We start from the raw sequence: 17572 nt of genomic DNA, 5'->3' as shown, positions 1-17572 counted from the left end.
TCTGATCTTTACTTGCCGAGGTAAGTAGCCCCCTCTGTTGGTAGATGGCCCCATGGATATGAGCTGCTTTTCATCAACTACTGCTGCTCCTGTGACAAAGCTGCTGCCATCTGTGTACCAGGCAGGCACACCTGGCCAAGGCTGATCAGTCAGATCTCTCCTTGTTCCAGTTTCCTCAGCCAGGACATCAGCACATTGATGTACAGGAGTGGAGTCATCCGCCAAGGAGCAGTAAACTCTGGTAGTGGGTATAGTCACATGCTGACCCAGAGTAAGCTTGTCAGCGTCTTTAACAAGCAGGGCTGCCTTTATGCTGTCAAAGGCTTTTTGGTGTTCCTCAGTCCAGGTGAATGGGACTTTTTCTTTCTGCAAAAGCCCGCCGTCCCCAGAAACTCACGTACTTGGCGCGGGGTGGTGGGGGTTGGGATCAGCATCACAGTCTTTTTTCTGGCCTCGGTGAGCCACCGCTTTTCGTCGTCTCGGCACCTCGGTCTCTGCCTTTAGCCAACCGCAGGGCTTGGGTTAGTGCCAGGAGTTCATGTTTTCCAGAGCATTAGTCAGCCATCGGTCAGGGGGCTGAACCACACTTTTAGGGCATGTGCCAAGTTTTGTCTCAGAGTCAGTTTATCTGCGTCCTTGACCAGAAGCCACTTATGTGCAGACAAGCAGGTCATCTTACAGTCACCAGGTCTAATTTTCACAAGTATGCCACCGGTCTTTTTCAGGGTCCCAATCTCTGAGTAAGAACCTCTTTGGCAATACTTTTGTTCTCAGTCACATCTAGGAGTCCCAAAGTTAGGGACAACATTAGGGCAGTCTCGATAGCATCTAAGGCCATCCAAGGTTGTTCTTTATTTCTTATACGAAGGGCTGTTTATCTTTTTAATTCAGCAAAACCTGGAATCCACAGTCTGCAAAGGCCTGCAGTGTCCAGGAACCTTTTAAACTTGCTTTGCACTGGTCAGTGGAGGAATATGAAACACAGTCTCTTTTTAGCTGCTTTTAACAGGTAGGCCACCGGTCTCTTTTAAGGACTCAGCTTCTGTGTTAGCACCCCTTCTGCTTTCTTTACTTTCAGCCACAAACAGGTGAAGGGTTTGGTCATGAGGGGGGGCTCCTCTTCTTTTGTTAGGACAGTCTCTCACCCGGTGCTCTTTTTCTTTAACAGATAACAGTAAACACTTTGATCTTCAGCCAAAAGCTTGCTTTTGTTGCCGGGTACTAAGTTTTCTAGCTTCCCTGACTTTTGTGACCAGCATTTTATTTCTCTTATCTTTTTTAGAAAATTTTCTGGCTCCTTATTTCTTGCAGATCATCTCTAAGTGCTAGTATTATTAGCAAGTGTCACTTTGCTAGGTTCTAGTCTTTGTCAGTTATCTCTCTTTGCTCTTATTTCTTAACTGCAATGGAGATCTCATATAATGTCTCTCTTTCTATCTATATATATATCTCTTTCTTGTCTTTGCTTACTTTGAATGTTATCTAGTTATTACATCTATATTCTGTCACTTAACTTTTTTCATAGTTTACCTCTTTTTACTGTTAACCTATCTCTTCTGAGTCTGCTGAAGCTTTGCTCTCAGCTCTTCTTTGCAGACCTCTATCCTTCATCAGAGCCTGGCAGTTAGACCCGCAGGTGTTCCTTACCTTGGACAGAAGAAGCCCCAAGTGAGTGGTCTCCCTCACCGGAGCTTAAAACAGATTCACTGCTAGCAGCCCAGGGCGATGCCTGAGAAGAGAAAACACATGGGGCAGGGAAGGGAGTGTAGCTCTTACATCAGACCACTGATATTTCAAAATGAACACAATTTTTTCTGTTAACAGTTAGCAAGAGACAGGATACAGGGGACAGGAGAATGAGCCTTTCTCCCACCCAGGAGGCAGGCAAAGGCTGAGTCTCCGCCGCGCGCCACAGCGGAAATGTGGGAGTGGCAAACAAACGCTGGCAGGCAGAGGAACCAATTTAACTATTTAACTACCTGATAGACTCCCGGTGTTCTCTGCACTGTCTTTGGGGAGGGAGCACGCAGCCGGGCCGGCACAAGGGAGTGCGGGTAGACTCTGGGGGGGGGGGGGGCCCAAAAGAGGGACGCTGTAGTCGGCCCCTCCCTAGCTGTGGCAGGCTTCACGGCCACTCCGGGACTGGCAGGCGGGGGCCGGCAGGCCGCCGCACTCACTATCAGCATTTCACAACTCGGGGCACAGACAGCCTCTGCTTCTGCCGTGCCTGCAGAAGCCAGAACCTCAGCGCCACTGCTGCTATCAAAGCCCCACCCGCGCTGCCAAAGCCGGAAATCTTTAGCCCAGCTCTGCATTTCAGAGCTCTTTTGAGCAGCCTGGGACTCACCAGCACTGAGTTTTTTTTTTCCTTTTAAAACCATTTCTGACAAATTCTGTCCTGACGTCAGTCCAAGTCTACAGTCGACAAAGGGTTAACACACACACACACACACACACACAGTCTTGTCATGTGGCCACAAACAAGCACACTCGTCCACGCTTGGACTTACACAACCAGCCAAACACTTTTTTCTGACGGGGTCGGATTTTACATTGACTCTTTTTCCTGATAGGGGTGGGATTCCACATTCACTCCCGCTCTGGCAGAGAGGACTCTCTCTCTCTCCTTCACTCTGCCAGGCAACAGCCAGGTCTTTTTGACTGTTCTGTACCCTGGGCACTCCTTCCAGGGTCTCCCTTGGAACATCTCTTTGGGGTGTAGACCGTGAGGCCATAGACAGTCGTCCCCTCACAGCCACTGCCAGAATAAACCCACAATCTCAGAATACACAAATGCAGCAGTTCCACACCTACACACCCAGCAGATTGTCCCATTTCTAGATTAATAGCAGACACAACAAGAGTGGACATGACAAAAGCAGACACGAGACTGAGACAAAAAGAAAAAACCTGAAGCACGAGGTGGGACTCGAACCCACGATCTCGCACCCTGAAGCACGAGGTGGGACTCGAACCCACGATCTCGCACCCTGAAGCACGAGGTGGGACTCGAACCCACGATCTCGCACAGAGGGGTCCACTAAGCGTCCTTAGTCCTCCCCTTGTCCTCCTGGGACGTCTCCCAGGGCGCACAGACGGTGGAAATCTGGACACGTCTGTCTTCCACACCCTACGCTCCTACCCGGAGCGCGGTCTCACTGTGCACATTGCACACTGAGCGTCTGCCAAACCAAAACAGCGATCGCACCAGATCAGAAACTAACAGAACACAGACACCAGACCAAAGCAGAACAGTAAATCTTACTTCTGAGTGGGTCCAGGACTTCTGGGTAAACGCGCTGATTCCCGGCCAATGCACCAAATGAAAGACTCCAAAACTCCCAAAGGGAGGCACTTACTCAAGCCTCGGGTCAGCCGCGCACCCAAGAAGACACTGAGACCGGTACTTAAGATGTATAGAGTAAGATTTAATTCAGCAACAACAAGAAAGCAGACAAAACAAACAAAAAGCACATAAACCAGATATCTGGGGCCGGACCTCATGCAGCAGGTGCAGAGGAGATCCGGCCCCTAGCCCAAATTTTCACAGGCTTTTATAGGTAGGAGGCAAGGGGGGGAGCAGGGCAGGGAAAATACAGTTTTTACGTCACTAAGTGATTCAACCAAGGGTTTTTCCAAAGTGCTTTTGCAACCGCGTCCCACACTTTGGCCATGTACTTGATTCATTGAAACTGAGGTTTTTACTCACACCCTTATCTCAAAGATGTCCCTGGCACAGTCCTCAGTTGGGAGGGGTTGGACTGGGTTCGTTCCAGGAGACCCTTATCTCAGAAATGTCCCTGGAACAGTTTTCATTTGAGAGGGGGTCTGACTCTGGTGTGAGAGTTCAGAATGTACTCTGGGGTGAGAGTTCTGGTGGTCAGTAATTTTCTTCTTTCAATTCCTTGTAATTGATCTTTTGACAAAAGGTATTGTTTTACAGAGCTTATGACTTGTCTTTCTTGGAAGTGGTTATTGGTCCTATGTCTTCACTCTGTCTAGTGTCATCGGTTTGTAGGGTCCTGAACAATATGGTGATTTAAAAAACTTTTTAATTAGCTAATTTTATTTTTGGAAGCTTTGCTAACTCAGTTTGATTGACACTCTTGAGTATATCCCTGTTTTTCTGAAAGGTACACAGTAACTACTTCAGGGGCCTTCTTTTGGGAAACTCTAGATACGGTTCCTATGGAGAACAGACTATGTTTGCCTTTAACTTGCCCAGCACAGCCAAAAGAGGGTTAGGGGAAACAGAGTGCATATCCCTCAGTTCCATATAGCACTTACCTCTCTGGGATCACAGAGGAGAAGAAACACATAAACAGTTGACTGGGAACACGTCTACTGATGGTTGGCTAGATGGAAAGGGGCATTTCCTGAGGGACTGCAGGATAAGCAATGCCAATGTGTACCAGGAAAGGTAAGGCAAGGCTGAGCAGAAGTCATTGATACTTTACCACTTCCCAAACTGATTCAATCAAGCTGTCAATTTTGAGTCCCTTGCTTAGGGTCCTCTAGATGAATGCCCCCTCTTGGTGGGCTTTCCTGACAACTAGATTCTGAAATTGGATCCTCCATTCTCTTTCTACAGACTTCTCTCCATTGTTCTATTTGCAATGACTCACAGTTGTCTTCCTTGCTGTTTTCACAGTCTGGCCAGGGTCAGGCTTCTTCATATAGTAAAGAGCTTTGACTCTCCAATACAGCTGCCTATCTTAATGTGTTGCCAGTCATTCTCCAGATTAGTCGCTCTCTAGATTATTTCCAAACTTAGTAGCTACTGCAAGTCTGTCCTTGCAGTCTTACATCACCATTCCCTCAGACTGGGTTTGGACAGTTGGCAAGAAAACCAGGTAAGGTTGACAAGTCTGCAGCATGATCTCTGGACACATGCCAGCTAATGCTGAGAAAGCTCAACTAGCTGCTGGTGGAAAGTTCTCAAGGGCTGCTGTTAGTACCTACTCTAAATGGATCTCTGATGTGCTCAGTTGTTCTGTATTGAAGGAGACAGTGTGGTGTTGTGGTGTCCTGGTTCCTAACAAGCTCGGGTAGTAAGCAAGTGAAATTTTCAGGCTGTAGAACTCTCTCAATGGCCAGCTCGAATCCTTGTGTGTAGGTTGTAACTTGGAAACAAACTGTTTCTAGCACTGATGCTCAAAAAAGAGGACTGATAGCACTTTTAGTCAGATTGTCCCATCTTGATTCTAGTATCTGGGGAGAGCAAAATAACCTTCCTATGTCTTTATGGAATTCATTTTGAAAATCAGAGTCGGATGCCAACTAAAGGTAGGAATTCAGCTTCCTAGAAAATCTGGGGCAGGGATGTCATGTTGAGGATTGTTTCAGAAAGAAGGCACCCTGTTCCTTAAGAAAACATGGATGAATTGCAAGTCAGATGTACTTATATAGCTATTATTATAGACTTTCAATACATTTATTAAAAAGATGAAAAACAAAACAAAACAGAAGAAGGGTAAAGTGGAAGTGGAGGAAGAATTCAATTTCAGAAAGGGAAAGTAGGCTCTCCACTCTTTATATTACCTATTACAGTAGGGCACTAGCCATTCCTCCTGATTTCCAATGAATGAATCTGGAGGAGAGTCTGAGTTCTCAAAGGGATCTGGAGGGATGATCCATGTAGGTCCAGACTTCAGACAGACAGTTGACTGTGAATCATTTTGGACACTTGGTTGACCAGTTACCTCTGATAATCTCCAAGGATAGAGATGTCCATAACCACTGGAGTTCCTTTTAGTGTTGTAACAACATGATAGGTTCTGAAGACTTTCTTTTGCTGTTTTACCCATCTAAAGTTATCATCAGTTAAGTAACTTGTCAACAGTTATAAGACATTTTCTAGTCTTTTGGCAGGGTCAGCATGTGTAACTGTCTTCTTGGTATCTGTTTGATTACTGGGTATAAAATAGCAGTTGACCCCCGCCTCCCCCCATCTTCTTATGTTTTGTTTTGTTCTTTTGAGACAGGGTTTCTCTGTATAGCCCTGGTTGTCCTGGAACTCACTCTGTAGACCAGGCTGGCCTTGAACTCAGAAATTCACCTGCCTCTGTCTCCCAAGTGCTGGGACTAAAGGCGTGCGCCACCACTGCCCGCTCCCCGCCCCCTTTTTTTTAATCAACTGAAATCCCAAATTCTTTATACAACCCACTTAATAACTCAGTAGACATGCCTTTTAAACAATCTTTTAACTATGTGTCATTATTTTGGCAGTTTTCATTTATAAACACCATAATGCTTCACTTTATAGGACTTTATTATATGCAAATTATCTGCCTAAAGCTTTATGAAGGGATCATGATTTCTTTACTTGCTTTTATCTACAATTTCCCATCCCAATGCCTAGGATGGAGCCAAGGCAAATGTATTAGTTATCTTTGCATTGCTGTAATAAAAAGCTTAAGAAAAACTACAAGGAGAAAAACTTGTTTTGGTTCAGTTTCAGTAGATAGCTCTTGGCTCCAGACCTCTGATAAGGCAGACTATCTCTGCAGTAGGAGTATGAGGAGGCAGCAGTTCACTTCTTAGCAGACAGGAAACTGAGTAATGGGAAAACTAGCCATAACCTTCAAAGGCAAATCCAAGTAACCCACTTTCTCCAGCTAGGCTCTACTTTCCAAAATATCTAGTTTCCCCACATGGTGCCACCATCTGAGGACAAAACGTTCAACACACATTATTAGAGACTCATTATTTACCACATGAAAATTTCTACATCAATTCACCAGTGGCTTTGGAGAAAGTTTGAGGTTGGTTGTTTGACCATTGTACCTACTGAGATACAATGAGACAGAAGTCACAAGGGTTGGGTTTCTACACAAAATCCTGACCCTGTTTTCTCATCCTTCAACTATAGAGACATGAAGTTAATGATCCACTGATCAGCTATGGAGAGACATAAAACTGACGTCAAGGTTCCCTTGAGATTCCCAGATAATGAATACATTGCTGCATAGTTAAATGGCCACTTGAAGCCACTAGACTGTCTAACATACCAAGAAGAGGTGGGAAGAGGACACACTCTTTTTCTCTTGCAATGATTTCAGACCACTAGAAGGGCACAGGAACAGAAAGGTAAGAATACTTCCTAAGGATCAAAGCTTTAGCTTCCAGTTGTGCCTTCAAGGGTTTCCCTGACAACTGAACTCTTCTTTCTTTTCCACTTGTCTTGCTACCTGGAATCAATAGAGGTACTGCTGCTTTCAGCCCACTGTCACCGAGGAAAGTATGTGAGAAATGGCATTTTCTTAAAGTAGCTTTTCATTGTAGTTATGAAGACACTCTTTAGGAGGTAAGTTCATACCGATATAGGCTCATATCATGTTGAGAACACAAGGCTGCCTAGTTTTATGTCAACTTGATGCAAGGCAGAATCATTTTATAAGGGGAACCTCAACTGATAAAAATCCTCCCCCCCAACCCCCCAGATTGGCCTGTGGTACGTTTTCTGGGTTGATGATGTGGAAGGGCCCAGCTCATTACAGGTAGTATTACTCCTGGGCTGATGGCCCTGGGTTCTATAAACAAACTGAGCAAGCCACGGGGGAAAAAGCTAGTAAGTAGCACTTCCCCGTGGCCTCTGCATCAGCTCCTGACTCCAGGTTCCTGCCTTGTGCTCGTGTTCTGACTTTTCTATATGATGGACCACAGCTGTAAGGTGGAATAAATCCTTTGTTCTCCAAGATTTTTTGTCATAGTGTTTTATATAACAATAGAAAGTCTAACTAAGACACAATGAATAAAGTCATTTCATAGACTGGTGCAGACTTCTGGAATAGCTGCTCTAACTTTTAACTCTCTACTTTAAAAAAAAAACTTTAATCCTCCCAGGAACAAATTGAAGTGATTGAAATTTTCATGCACAAATTCTAATGCTGCCCAGTGTTCATGGAGTGTTTTTAATTTTCAAGACTGCCAGCAGCCTTCCCAGAAAAAAACCAAAAAAACAAAAATCACTGAATGTACAGAAAAGTGCTACAGTTCCACAGCATAGAAGTGGCAAAGCCTGTGCTAAGAATAGAAGGCTGCCTTTTTTTCCAGGGAGCCACAGAGCCGGGAGGCCTCTCCTGGGATTGGCCATGCAGAATTGGGAAGCACAAGTGTTGACTGAAAAAAAAAAAAAAAAAAAAAAGGATACAGATTTACTAGTCTGGACTCTCCGTATGAATAATATCTGGAAAAGCAGGCTAATCTGATGGCCATTAATTTAGGGGAAAGTAAGAGGTCTTGATTCAAAATTTACTGTGTAAAATTAGTATTAAACAATGCCATAAAACTATGTACAAATGTTTTGTAAGATTTAGTCATATTAAGGAAATATTAGGTTCCCAGGCTTTGTTAAGTGCTAAGAGCTCAAGAAACATTTTTATACTCAGAAAGAGAGAATTTCAATAATAAAGTAAAAGAGAACAAAAGTGGGATGGGGTAGGAACTCACCTTTGAAAAATACACCCTGCTTCCATACATCCATACATATGTCATCATCTCTTTAGTATCATCTCTGCTCTTAAACTCTGAAGTCTGTTAGTGAGCACAGACCTCCAAGTATACCCACCTAACAAAATACCTTACATCCTACGAAGCTTCAGCAGGAAGTGTCCACTGGGTCTCTAGAAGACATATAACCAATGCATAGCAACGCTGCATGTGTGCACTTCTGTGAAAACTAAGCATCAAGGTAGCTTTGAATTAGATGGTGTTAGCCAAGATGGTCTTCCAGGCGCTTATGCTAGAGATGCTCCATTATGGGGAGAGGTATTATTTTACAGAAAGAATTTCTGTCCCCACAAATAAATAGAAGTTCCATGAAGACTACTTTTTCCTACACTGCTTTGTGGCCAGCACCTAGAGGTCAGCAAGCTAGAGCATGCAAACCAAATCCAGTTTGTAGCTTTTTGTACGGGTCATAGGTTTTCTATATTTTAATGCCTAATAAATACAAAAATACAAATCTGTGAACCATTACAGTAAAATGAACTCAAATATGTGATTGTAGTGGAACACAACCACATCCGTTTGCTTATATTTGGTTCAGGGATATTTTTGCATGCTGCAACGGTAACACTGAGTGGCTCTGATGGAGGATTTGTAGCCCACAAAGCCTAAAATAGTTGGCCCTTTACAGAAACAGCTTGCTTACTCCTGGCTAGGACAGCCTACCATATAGTTGGCACTACAATTTGTTGAAGGAACCCACCAAGAGCAAGCAGCAATGGGTGTATCTTCCTCTGTAAGCAACTGCCATGCCAATTACAGACTTCCAACTGAGAGCCACCCTAAGGAGAATTAGAAATAGACAGAAATATGATCACTATCGCTTGGCAGCCCATTGTTACACAATTGGGGAACACATCAACCATCTAGACTGATGGGACATAATGGCTTTGAGTAGAAGTGGTCAGAATGCTATAAGAAACTCAATTCAATCTTACCTCATTATAAAGATTTTGGAATAAAATGTTCTTTATGCTGTATAAAACCAAGTGCTAATATTTACATATATGAAATTGCTTTTTCTGGGCTTCTTTCAAAAATCTTAAGGCTGGAACAATTGCTCAGCTGTTGAGAGGACTGGTTGCTCTTCTAGAGGACCTGGATTCAATTCCCAGCATCCTCATGGAGGCTCTAAACTCATCACTCCAGTTTGAGGATCTGTCACCCTCTTTTGGCCTCCATGGGTGCTGCACACGTGCTGCACATACATGCAACCACCCACACACGTAAATTTTAATAACAATCTATATTGAAGCTTCCTGTGTCCAAACAACCCTCCTAAACCTGTGGTCACAGAGTGGCACTGACAGCTAGAGCAACAGTCTGCTCACAGGGAGAAATCCTGTGAGTATCGTGGTAAATTTGGGAGCCCAACCTTTGATTCCATTTGACCTTCCTCCTTCCTCCAACTCCAGTGATTTCAGATCTGAGGCAATATGAAGTTTGCTCTTAAAACTGACAAAGGACAAATGACTCAAGAAGTGACACACAAGTGGAAGGACCTCTTTGTTCTCTTATTGAGGATGTAATGAGTGCAGGTAGAATATTTTCACTCACATATAAATGAGTGCTCACACTCCAAGGATGACCATGAACTCTATATATTGCAATCTTGCTAAGATGTTGCTTTGTTTTTTGTTGTTGCAAGTTTCACTCCCAGGAAGTAGAATTTGCAGGTAAACAAAGATATTTTCCACCTTTTGCAAAAATACACTTTATTAATGATAAACACTACAATGTTAGTTTCTTTAAGCTCCATGACTTGTGCTGTTTAAGCCTCGGCTGGAGAGTTACTCTGATTTCGTGTGTAAGTCATTTATGTAGTTAGCTTTAATTCCCATTGTCCTGTTGCATTCTGCTTTGTATCTTCATACTTATAAAAAAAAAAAACTGAAATTCCTTTCTGTTTTGGAGGTGTTATGAGTTTGTATGCATGTGTATAGGTATACATGCTTGTGGATGCGTGTACAGGTATGCAGGTGTGTGTATGGGTCTGTGTAAGTCAGAAGGTTCTGTGCACCTTCCTTGACTGCTCTTCACATTTTTCTACGGAGTAGGATCTTGGCCAACCCCAGAGCGTGCCAATATTTAGCCAGGTTTCCCTGGGAATCCCCATGTCTGTCTATCAATTTTGAGTCACAAGCTACATGCCTTACCCACTCAGCTATTGGTAGTCTCTGAAGATTGAAACTTTGGTCTTCATACCTGTAAGGTAACCGTTTTATCTAATAAGCCAATTTCCTGATCTAAAACTGTAAACTTGACTAAAATAAACTTCCAAAAAAGTTTAATAAGACAATATTAAAACTCTTGTATTCCTTGTACATTCCTAATGTAGCCTGTTTACACTTCATATTATGATGACAAGTTGTAATAATTAGCACACTGGTGTAGACCCATTGATATCAGAGAAAGCCATACCTGACTTTTCTCTATTTTATGCACTGTCCCTTTCAGTTTCAGAATATCATCCTGGACAGTACAGACCATTTGCTCAGTCTCTATTCTCCTTGTGCCTGTGACAGTTTCTCTGGCTTTGTTTTTGATGGTTCTGACAGTTTAGAAAGGGTAGTCACTTATTTAGTAGGTTATAACTCAAGGAGGGCTTATATGATGGATGTCTTTCTCATTTACATGATGACTACAGAGTAAAAACACCATTTCTTTTATATCTTATCAACAGTATATACTATCAGTATGACATCATCTTTGGTTGGACATGATTAGATAATTAAAGTAGTTCTGTAAGATTCTCCATTGTTGTAACTTTTATCTTCTTAACCAAAATATACCTTTGGGGAAAAAAAATCACTATGTACAGACCATACTCAAAGTGGAGGCATGCCCCAAAAGGTATTTGAGGGTGAGGTATAGCCACAAACTGCAATTCTGTATCTTATTTACTTACAGTAGTATGGCTTTACGATTTGTCCCATACTTTTGACTGCATTCCAATGTTTATCCTGTTGCTGACACATTTCAGTTTTGGTCAAGAGAAACACACATTTTCTTAAAATCTGTTGCCCTTAAATTCATTTGACTTTTTCTTTTTAACTAGTTTAAGATTCAGCTGAGATTTTTATCTCCTGTAAGATTAAACTTCCTGACAACTACCTCTACCCCCAACCCTTCATCTCCCATCATGTAAGGTTGTATGTGTTCTCAGTGAACACACAAAACTCATGTCTTCCAAATTTTTGCCTGGGTCCCTGTCTCTCTCTCTCTTAGTGGATAATAAGCTACATTAACAAAATTATAATTATCTTACAAGGTAGGACACAATTCTCAAGAAAAGCAGCTGTTCAACAAATATTTCCAGAACTGAGGACTCCACAGTTTTCTAACCCATTAAACAGAAGCTGCATCATATAAGATGTCAAGCTGGCTGCTCTGTGAGGAAGACCATGGCACCACTATTACAATGGGCTCAGCTAAGGAGCTAACACCAGCTGTATTTGCTTAATTGCATTAAGGGCAATGACCCATTATCCTCATGTTTAGAACTAGGGCTAGATGTCTTCTACATTTGCTTAGCTACACGTTCATAAGCACTGTGGCCATGATGTTTTCAAGTAACTTAAGCTTGCTGAGGATAATACAATCGCTGAAAAATAAACTCCCTAGGGTAAGTTCTCTTAGTAAAGACTGTGGTGAATGCCAATAGATGATGCAGGATTTGGGGTGGCTAACATTATCTTTGACCCAAGCTCCTATTAACTTCCAACTATTTTCCCATGATCAGATCCCACCATTCTGCTTTATAAAAATCCAAATTCTTAATCATGTGCTAAAAGTGCCACTGTATTGGGCTCCTCTGTTCAAACTCATCCTGTGTTCTTTCTTCTTTGCAGTACAGAAAGAGAAATCTTTCTAAAAGTTGTAGCTCGGTTCCATATTTCATTTCAGGTAGTGCAGGTGGCCTAGACTGCACTCTGCTGTTGAGAATGATCCTGAATTCATGACCTTCCTGCCTCTTACCTCCCAAGCACCAAGATGACAGAAGTATGCCACCATATCTAGCTTTGGTTTCTTAATTTGTTTTTAATATCAGGTCAATTTACAATAATTCTACAAAGTAATGCAAACTTTAATTTTTTATTCACATTAGTCGACGAATGGGAATAAAGACAAGTTGTGTAAGAAACCCTACAAAACCCCTGAAATGAAGATTAAGGTAAAACTTAATTTAAGTATTATATTTTTACAAGGAATAACATTATTAATTTGATCTCAATGTCCTGCAGAGACTAAGTCAACTTTAGAAAGTTATGATTTTCAAGAAAAAGGAAAAAAGAAATCTAACTAAGGGGTTACAGATGTAGCATGCACAGAGCCCTAGGTTTCATTCCCTAGCACTTTAGCACCACTTAAAACTGGGAGGGATGACACATGATTATATCCCAGCAGCCCCAGGGGTGGGGAGACAGGATGATCAGAAGCTCAGGGCTACTTGTGACTACAGAGTAAAACTGAGTTTGGTTTGTGCTACATGGTAAACTTTCTTAAAAAAAAAAAAAAAAGTACTATCTTAAAATAATTTATTTCTAAAAAGTCATATCCCTTTGATAACCAAACAGTTCTATATTTTCTAAACATGGAAACTAACATGATCGACTCATATAATATGGAGAGCTTGAGATTAAAAGTGTAGGCATGGAAAAACAATATAAATGAGCAAAAACATCACTTCTATTTAAAGGCATTCAAGGTGGCACTAACTGCTTCCTATTTTGAAGATGTTTGGGGCACTCATCCCTAGCACCAGCACCTCTGTTAGAGTATACTTCCTACATCTTCACAAATGGACATTTACTAATTTTAACATTCACTGGTGACAGATGGTAACTTCTGATTTTTTTAAGGATTTGTTTATATGTATGGGTGTTTCTCCTGCACATATGTCTGTGTACCACATCCATGCCTTGGGCCCCTGGATGTTAAAAAAGGGTGTCAGATTCTTTGGAACTGGGGTTTGAAGTAGTTGTGAGGTCATCTGTGGGTCCTAGGAAGCAAACTTGGGTTCTCTCCAAGAGCAGCAGGACTCTTGACTGCTGAGCCATTTCTCGAGCCTTTTCTCTCAGACTTGAGGCCATTGAGTTTAGCAAGTTTTAAATGTAAGAAGTTATGAAAGATGAAATTCTTTTGAAGCTATGAAAACTACGAAATTTCACTCAAGTTTGAGGAAAACTAATAAGTTTCACTCAAGTTGGATGATAAAACCTTACACAAACTATTGTCTAATTACTTTTCCTCTGTCCTAAGTTTCCTCTTTTCTAAGCAGCCTCACGAACTATGCATGCTTTGCAGCAGAAGTCTATGTTGGGCATGTACTATTGCTTTAGTTCTGTTGGGATTTCTGTTAATATAGTTATATGTGTTATATGACTTTCTGGTAGTCGAAAGAGTTTAAAGCCTCAAAAGACAATTGGCTTCAATAATTTAAGTCCAAAAAAAATGTGAGCTTACTTAGGTATCAGTAACATTTAGCTGAGGGATCCACTGGATAGTGGATCATGCATATCTGATATCTGTATCCAACAATCCTTTGTGAAGATGTTTTATGAAATGTGTGGAGAATTTCACTTGAACCATTTGCTGAAATGTATTATCCACATTACTTTTGCGTGACCCAATGCCCTGCAATGTAAAAATGATTTATATATTAACTAGACAATTTAAGAGGTCACATGGTTTGGAAACTTGGGATAGGTACCAGAGCATACAAGTTTAAATCAGGGCATTGCAGATAACGAGCTGCAGATAGTTTGAAATTCTACCTATTTTCTAGCCATGCCCATTTGTCCACTAACTATAGTAGCTACTTCCCTGATACATTGGCAGAGCTAACATTAGTTCCCTAACAGTTATAACAGAGACCACCTGGCCAGCGACGCCTGAAGTATTTCCTATATGTTCTTTTATGAAAAGGTTGGTTGACCTTGTTCTAAGTCAGAGATCAGTCTTGGCCAGTATAATTGAGGGATTATTGGTGCAAAAGAGAACCAGCAGTTGTAAGGAAAGTCCTTCCCTGTTGACTTGATCTCATTAAGTCAAACTCTTAGATCTCTGACCAGATAAGGTCTGATGGTGACTATCTAATCAGGGGATAGAAAAAGGAATTCTTTATTTTATTTTTTAAATTGTAAACATTAAGTTCCCTGGAAGGAATCGACACATTTTATCATTTGTTTATGTTGATATTCCAAATGGGTTGAGAAACACAACAATAAAATTACTCACCAGTACATTTTTCTTCCTTTTAAAATAAGATTTATTTTCATTTTTTATGTGTGAGCGTTGTATCTGGATCTTTGAATGTGCACCACATGCATGCCTGGTGCTTAAAGAGCCAGAAGAGGACGTCAGATCTCCTACTGGAATCATAAGCGGCTGCTACGTAGGTAGGTGCTGGGGACTGAACCCAGATCCTCTGTAGGAGCAGCCAGTGCTCTTATTCTCTGAGCCTCTCTCCAGCTCCAGCCAGAACATTCTGTATAACCCCCATAAGTGCAACTTCTTCAAAAGACTCTCACCCCATCTAACAAAAAGGTGTTCCCAGTTCAGCTGTGGCTCAATAAACTTTTTGTTGTTGTTATTTATTTTTATTTAAAAGAATTTGTTTCCCTATCACAAAAATTAGCCACACTGCCAACAGCAAAGTTCATAGTTACACTGATGGCGGCGAATTCTCTGGATATTCCCAATGTCCCAAAGGCATAAAGGAGGGAAAAGGTACTTAAAACAAATCCAAATGATGTTGGGAGAGACATTACATGCCATTTCTTTTTCTTCTCATCATCAGCTGCAGATGGCTTTTGGGAGGATCAAACACAGTTTGACTTCAGGAAACTCTTTATACCAATTCTAGCACCTAATGGGGAAACCGAAAGGAAGACTTTTACAGAGTTGCTTTAAAACAAAGAATTTAATGGTGCTTTACTGTATGTACTACTGAAAAACCAAACAAAAATACCTACTAACTGGTATAGTGCAAAAGAACTGGAAGAAGCCAGATGTTCATGCCTTCTTTCAATTAAAGCACTGTATGAAAAATTAGTTATTAAACCAATTAGAGAGCCTTTCAGGTAAACTACATGAAACTGATGGAGACAAACGGCTGAGGTGAATACACTCACAATATTTTTGGACTATCAGTTGGTTCCTTAATTCATTCTTAAGGAAAAATCGTTAAGGATTTTAGTATCTTTCTTCCCTTAGTGAGTACTATGTCAACAGCACTAACACTAGTGACCTAGTGACCCAGGTTCTAGAAGTCATCAGTTTTACCTTTTCTTGTGTTTCAACTTCAATGCTAACCACTGAATACTTGGTTAGATTTTGATGTTATCATCATGCCATAAAAATAAACTGTGATGGTGTTAAAATTAAAAGTGAAAAACAAAGATGGAAATGACTAATAAAGGTCAGAGAACCAAAGGTGATTGTGAGACTGTCAAGGATTGTTTCATGAGCACTGTAATTTTAGGTCAGAAAGATTTGAATGGTGTCAACCATTCATCTTTGCTTGCGTGTGACAATGCTTTTTGTATACACATTATAAAGGTCCCTTGATATGTCAGGTCAATATTGGGAAAAAAAAAAAAAAGAACCCAACAATTTAGGTTTCCTTCTGAGAATCTCTGGGATTCCACCATAGCCTTAGAGCTACTATAGGGTGTCAATAATTCCAGTTGTTTCACAAGTCTAGGCTGTTCATTTATGTATCCATTTTCAATCTATGCCTTGCCAAGAGAATGTAAAATTGAGAGAACCTAGCTACTTCCATTCAATTCCAAGACCTAAAACCTTACTTGAAGCCTCCAGAAAAGAAGTGATGTCGATCCACGCAAAGGCCTAGTTTTCATATAAGTTGGCATTATTACCAAACATACCATCTGCCTGGTAAAGGCAACTATCACATGAATTAGTGTGCCTAGCTAACAACGCAGTTCTGCTTTGAGTTTGTATGCTTTGCCTCCATAGCTTGTGCTTAGTCTCCATTGCTCCCTTTGTGGTTTGGGCACTTACAAATTAAAGAAAGCTGTGGCAAAAATAAATGTCTACTGGCAGGCAAGACAGACACATGACACAAGAAAGAAATGCTTTCTGAACTTTCTGTAAGAATCCAGAGAAGGCTCACATTCTCTCAGGATATGTGTTGACCAAATTGATGTACTTAAAACTCTCTATCCAAAGTTTTATTTATAATAATTACACTGTGTAGCTCAATTTATTTACAAAAATAATGCATTATGACCAAGGGACAAATACTAAATGCTATAATCAAGTAAAACTGTATTTTCTTGGAATATTAACTAAGAAGAAAGCATGTGGAAAAGTGTGAGTCTTGGGTATGCTCGAGGGGTCAGAGTTTCAGACACCAAACTTTTCTCTCTATCCTGACTCCCACCTTAGCAAGGAGGAACAAAACCCTACTTACTACATACGTGAAGAAAGAAAAACACAAGAAATAACAAAAACTACAGACGAAGGTAACAAATACATGAGCATGATGCCATGCCAGACTGTCTACTAAGTAAGGCCCTTGTGATGTGACTATACTGGCCCCTAAGTACTGTGATGCAGGTGCTCAATAGCCTTCCTCTGTTTCCATCTGACCATCTAGTAATCCATCCTGCTTACCTCAATAAGCATGACTGTCTCCATAACTGTGAGCTACCTATTTCTTTCAACTTTAGTTAAGTCATTTTTGAGGGAAGAAACCCATGATTGTGAAGGCTCAGTACAACTGTGTATTTCTAAGAGCCTGTTATAGTTAAAAAAAAAAAATCTGAGTTTAATAGGAGCTGTATGAAATGGCTTACCTTAATTGTACCCTGGCTGTTAGCAGCAATCAGCACATTGGACTCCTAGAAAGAAACAAGAGCTTTAGAACAGAGGAGGGTTTCCTGGAGGGCAGTTGAAGAGAATAGTTTCTTTTCATCCTTCTTCCTTTACTTCACCCCAAGACACCAAGGGAATCTAAAGTGAAATAAAATTAGCCAACTGTCTTTATAAATACATTTCAAAAAAAAAAAAAATCTTAAAATACCACCAGTAACCA

At 41.2% G+C, this 17572-nt stretch overlaps 1 protein-coding gene across 2 annotated transcripts in view; it reads right to left on the bottom strand.

Moving 5' to 3' along the window:
- Positions 1-14755: 14755 nt before the first annotated feature.
- The window catches only part of Cop1 (COP1 E3 ubiquitin ligase), a 120214-nt gene continuing 117397 nt past the window's right edge, over positions 14756-17572 (bottom strand). For both annotated transcript variants that reach the window (XM_085842445.1, XM_085842447.1), the window contains exons 19-20: positions 17334-17378; positions 14756-15379 (exon numbers count right to left, since the gene is read on the bottom strand). In XM_085842445.1, the coding sequence (XP_085698571.1) occupies positions 15362-15379; positions 17334-17378 (63 nt within the window). In that variant the 3' untranslated portion in view covers positions 14756-15361. The remainder of the gene's footprint in view (positions 15380-17333; positions 17379-17572) is intronic.

The sequence above is a fragment of the Mus caroli genome, unplaced genomic scaffold (genome assembly GCF_978045245.1).
Source record: "Mus caroli unplaced genomic scaffold, Mus_caroli_1 scaffold_1, whole genome shotgun sequence".
In the NCBI taxonomy this organism is placed as follows: Eukaryota; Metazoa; Chordata; class Mammalia; order Rodentia; family Muridae; genus Mus; species Mus caroli.
Note: the sequence above shows the minus strand (reverse complement) of the source record. Positions and strands in the feature narration are given on the sequence as shown.